Source organism: Musa acuminata, chromosome BXJ1-4 (genome assembly GCF_036884655.1).
Source record: "Musa acuminata AAA Group cultivar baxijiao chromosome BXJ1-4, Cavendish_Baxijiao_AAA, whole genome shotgun sequence".
NCBI lineage: Eukaryota > Viridiplantae > Streptophyta > Magnoliopsida > Zingiberales > Musaceae > Musa > Musa acuminata.
This window is the reverse complement of record NC_088330.1, coordinates 36849219-36854662: the sequence shown is the minus strand read 5'-3', so window position 1 is coordinate 36854662 and position 5444 is coordinate 36849219. Positions and strand designations below refer to the sequence as shown.

The 5444-nt window shown below is 35.9% G+C and overlaps 1 protein-coding gene across 1 annotated transcript; it reads right to left on the bottom strand.

Annotated features, from left to right (window-relative positions):
* Nucleotides 1-419: 419 nt before the first annotated feature.
* On the bottom strand, nt 420-4186 carry LOC135662048 (uncharacterized). Its single transcript, XM_065176598.1, has 2 exons — nt 3202-4186; nt 420-844 (listed from the first exon to the last, which is right to left on the bottom strand). Exons 1-2 carry the CDS (start codon nt 3537-3539, stop codon nt 781-783), a joined length of 402 nt encoding a protein of 133 aa, XP_065032670.1. The 5' UTR covers nt 3540-4186; the 3' UTR covers nt 420-780.
* Nucleotides 4187-5444: the final 1258 nt, after the last annotated feature.

The window sequence follows — 5444 nt, the reverse complement described above, 5'->3', positions numbered from 1 at the left end:
ATTATTCTGATTTGTTAATACAATTAGCTTTGAATCAGTCATTCTGGTTCAGATTATGTTGCAGTGGGATGTCATTGGTAGACTACAATTTGACACAAACAAATAGTTAGTAGGTATATGGCAATAAATTTAGCTCCTTGTTCATCTCAATCCACTCAGAAGCTCTTGTGGTTGTTCTGTGTTCTTTTTATAAAATAAAAAAAAGAAATCACATTTATTAAATCAAATTAGGATGTACTTACTCTTTATTGAAACTGTCCTGTTAATACATGAATTATGTTCATAAAAAGCCAATATGGGTAAATCCAAAAAAATTATACAGTGTTAAGAAAAGTCTGGCTAAATTTATTTAGGCAGTATCATTAAAAATCTAAGACAATGTATACATGACTGCATCAACACTTCAGAAAGATCCACAGTAAAGAAACAACCAACACTTGATGCAAAGAGGAAGAAGTTCAACAATCACTTCCTATAAAATCCAACATATGAAACTGGATATTCTGGACATCACTGTAGTCTACTTTATTTAAACTTTTACATTACTACCAACTACATCCAATATATGAAATGCACCCAATCAATGCCACTCCAGAGCAACTGCTTCTGCTTGACTTTTTAAGTTTGACTTGTAGCGGCAGAAGGGAATCGAAATAGGAGCAGGAAAAGCTGGATGATTGATGACTTAATTGACTCTGTGATGGAGAAGTGCAAACAGAATCAAACATCGAGCAGTTCGCGTTGGTTTTTCCATGAAGGCTTTAGAGAAGTACATCCTTGTCATTGAACAACACAAAGGCATCCAATGCTGTCATCAGTGAAATCCTCTGATTCTTCAGATTCACTGTAGGCAAGAAAAAAATATATTAAGATAATGGAATAAGATATCAGAAATCAACTTCGGTTGTCAAATCATCATAAGCATCCATAGTAATATTTAAATAAAATGATTAGATGATTTATGAAGAATCCCATCATAGAGGCTGATGAAAGTTTGGTAACAGTAACCAACCAATATAAAGGCTCACTTAATAAAAACAAAAACTGAAGCAGATAACAAGCAAGAAATTCACCAGATATTATCAACTTTTACGGCAAGAGAAAGGAAGTCACACTCTTCCCTTTTTCCCCTCTTGTTATCGTGAAGTTAATTCATGATGGATTTGTTACAGATCAGAGGCTTTAATTACTAAGGAAAGTCAATGAAAATTCAGAAATGCAGAAACTCATCGGAACTATAGCTTCCTTAGTGGGTGAACCGACAAGTGTGATCAGGAACTGGCTATAACCAATATAACTCAAATAATGGATGTTGGACATCCAATCCACCTAACCCAACCCAACCCTTGAATAAAGTCCAAGTCCAAATAGGACTCCAGGTTCAACTTTTAATACAATTTCGAGTGAATCCCAAACCCACGAATAAACTCAATTCTGACCTAGTTTAATTTTCAAGTCCATTTATGACTCAGTCCAATTCTTAGCTTCAGTCCATGGTAAAACACAAATGTATTAGCTTAACCTAATCCACCACGATGAACCCTACCCTTCTAATTTCATTTGATTCCCAATTTACTTACCAAATGCAAATTGTAACTTTTAATTTCACCTAATCACTATGACAAACTTTTGATAAAATATCATAGATATGGTAAAACATGATACACTTGAGTTCAAACAACTTACCACAGACTCCATTTTAATTGAGTCGGTAAGTAACTCAAATTGAAATTCAGCATATTGTCCCATACCAGCTTTTTAAGCAAACAAGTGTCGACATCGTTGTACTGCAACCTGGGCGTCTTGAAAAACTCAAGATGAACGTTAATGTCCGCTGCATAACCGATAAGGACACATCGTATTCAGTCGTGTGCCAGCTTTGTGAGACAACATCAGTCTTGACCATAACAGGAGAGCTCTATATACTGTCTTAGTTTTCACTAGAAGAGTCAGTACCAGATCTGAATTGTTCTTTATGGTTTGTGTTAACCTCCATATTATATAAATCTAATAGAATAACATATTCATCAATTTTAACCTTTACTTTCATTAATTTTTGAAAAAAGGCTACTTGAAGTTGAAGTTGTAACCACAGAAAATAACATCTGATAAGGTAATTTCCAAAACCAGAGCAAATAAGGAGAATTAATTGATATGACATATCCATCTTAACCTGCTCTGATTCTTGACTTGTATCTACTTAACTAATGCCTAGCCTCCAATTAACTTGACTTGTATCCACAAAAGTCAAAAAATCTCCTAATCATCTCTCAAGTAAATAAAATAAATTGAAACATCAGTACCATTGTTTATTGCCCTGGGTCTCTGTAAGACGAGTCTGACGCAACATTAAGTTAGGAAATATAAAATATCTATAAAAGAACTTGCGTCACTGAGATGAGGATGCTGAGCAGATATTTCTGAGGTGAAAACCATTTAAAGGTGTACCAGGCAGGTTTTTAAGGAAAACCACAATGCACTAAAATTACCAAAACCAAAATCCCACGGGTTGAGCCAATGACTGACAACAAAATAAAATCCCAACTATATTTTACGCTAAGAAAGGTGACCATTTAATGTACACTGTGTGCTGAAGACAATAATAAAAAAGACAGGAGTGCAAAACATCCAAAATGACATTATGAAAATTACGAACGACAAGTTAGTTGTCAAACAAAACAGTCAAGTCATATTTTTAAGTGGGAACCCAGATATTCGCAAACTAAATCCCATAAAATATGTATACCTAGGTTTCCTAAGGCGAAAACCACAAAGAGATTATAAGTGTTAGTCTTTGAGAACAACACATAGGAATTGTAAATATCCTTTCTGGAAATGTGATTAAACGATAAAGGACAATGTCATAAAAAGATGCAGATAGCATAATGCAAGACAGTGCGTAAGTCTGTCTTCACATCCATGATTTAATAGAACAGTATACACAAACGAATCCAGCATCTAACTTAACGATGTGAATACAGAACTAAAATCATAATGCAAAACTTGACTAAGGCTCAGTCAATTGTTATCTAGGAATGATTATCTAAATAAGCAGACAGATCGCTGTCTCGACCTTTGCTAACCATAGAACAACATTACAATAACATCAAACATACATAGAATTAAGTAATGCAAGTTTTAACGTTGTAAAGATCAAAGCAATAAGAACCATTTCAGTAAGCATGGTAAGGATAAACTTACGCTGCTTCAAACTCCTTGATTTCAACAAGTTCTTTACCCAACAAATCTGTCCATTTAACATTGAGCTTTCCAACCTGTCCTGAATCCGATACTCTTGGCTTCTTTAGGCAGCTCTTCAAAAAGATCTCAACCTTCACATCCTCTGCACTATTTTGCTCGATCACAACCTTCTCATCAGATGGCTTCTCCTCCAAAGCCATAGAAACTGGAGCCGGGCTCGAGAAAACATTTTGGGCGTCTCCCCACTCCGACTTGGGAGTGCAAGGCGGGTAACAGCGGACCGATGACTCGGAGCAGCAGTCAAGAGGAAAGTGGCAATTGCATGATAAAACCCTCATGTCAGATCACAACCCCTGAAGGCTCATTTTACGACCCAAAAAAGGGGATTTTTCGGGAAGAAACGCCCAAAAAACCCAAGCCTTCAATCAAATCAAGAACAATTCGTTCAACCGAAGTCTCCGATAACACCCAGAACCAGAATAAAAGGATCGGAGAATCTTGGAACCCAATACAAGCACCAAAAAGGCGGAACCTTTCTTCTAGGAAATGAAATCCCACAACCCACCGCAGTTGGTCCAGGAATCAAGATTGGATTCTGCTGCAATTTTGGGATAGCTTTAAGCCACCCGAAGAGGAAAACTCCCAGGAAACGAAGAATAAATATATAATAAAAAAAGATGAAAAGATCGAGCACAGGAAAGGAATTCCAGCAACAAACACGGTGCCTTTCAGGACATACGAGACAGTGAGGCACAAAACCAGTGAGCCACGGTGTGAGAAGATAAACCACAACTGGAAGCTCTTTTATCCACCACTAGGAATAGGGAGAACAGAACACCTAAAAGCCTCAACTCCCACTGGCTATGGCTGATGGTATTCTGTGGTGTTTGATCTGATAGACATGGCAGTGAAGCCCGTCTCTCCTCTCTTCATGCGTGCTTGGCGGTCATGTCGGGCCGCTTGCAGTGAAGCCATTCCTTGTCCTTTTTACTCTGTTTGCGTTTGTAGGTTTCACTCACTTGCTAAGGTGTTTATCTACATGACATACTTAAAAAGGAAAAAGTTATTTACTAAATGGATATATTTATGGGCGAATTTTCAAAAAAATATTCATCTTTGATAAATTGTGATTTAATGTTTCGAACTTTAAAAAAATTTCACATGGTATTCTTTATTATTTAAAAAGATAAATTTATCCTTATTTTTATCCAATCTATTATCGCTTATGCTCTATGTCGTCTAAATAGATATTGTCCAACTCATCTCGTCCCTGTCGTTGCACGAGGAAGGAGGGAGCACGACGATGACGACTCCCGTCATTCTCTTTCACGATTATTGTCAGTAAGAAAAGATCTAACAAGGTCATTGTTATCATCCATTGTATAGAAACAAAGAGGAAGACAAGTTTAACAAGACAGAGGAAAGGAGAAACAGGTTCCACATGGGCCAAATTTAAAATGGTTATTTAAAAAAATAATACTCTATGAGATTTTTTTTTTTTTGAAATTTCACCCTATATTTATTTACTAATAATAATATTTTTATAATAATAATAATTTATTGAGAAGATTTTATGTCGATGAGAATAGGAATCATTGGTAACCTAGTCTCTAGTAAGAAAAAGATAATCTTAAAATTTATATTATAATAAAAAATAATTATCTTTAACCGAATATATTTTTCTTTAAGAAGTATAACAACGAATAAATATGCATGTAATTAATCCTAAATATATAAAGTATTACCATACTTATTATAGATGATTTCTCATGCACTTAAAAGTGCAGCTATGAAGTAGCATTATAGAGCTTTTTCATCTGATGAACCAAACCTGACATAATTAGTAATCATACATTTCTCAGTCCATGAGAGGTATAAAGAGATAAGAAAGCTTGGGCACATGTTGAAGTTACCAGACAAATCTACCCCACCAACACCACAAGATGGGGGAGATTCCAGTGAAGAGTGCAAGAATCTTACCTGCAGTCTCTGGGACAGCAGAAACAAGAAACACAGTGAAAACAAGAGAGAGGACAAAAGTATACACTCCAAAGAGACCATCCTGCCTCACACAGTACACATGTGATACACAAGCTTTGATGGTCATACAACATGTGCCTAATGTATCTGAATCCTTTGACTGATGCATGCTTTGACTTTTACTCTGATCAATCTGATTTGACAGTTGAAAAATTTCCTCACTGCATCAGAAACATGCACTGGGGATTTATAGGGAGGTGGTG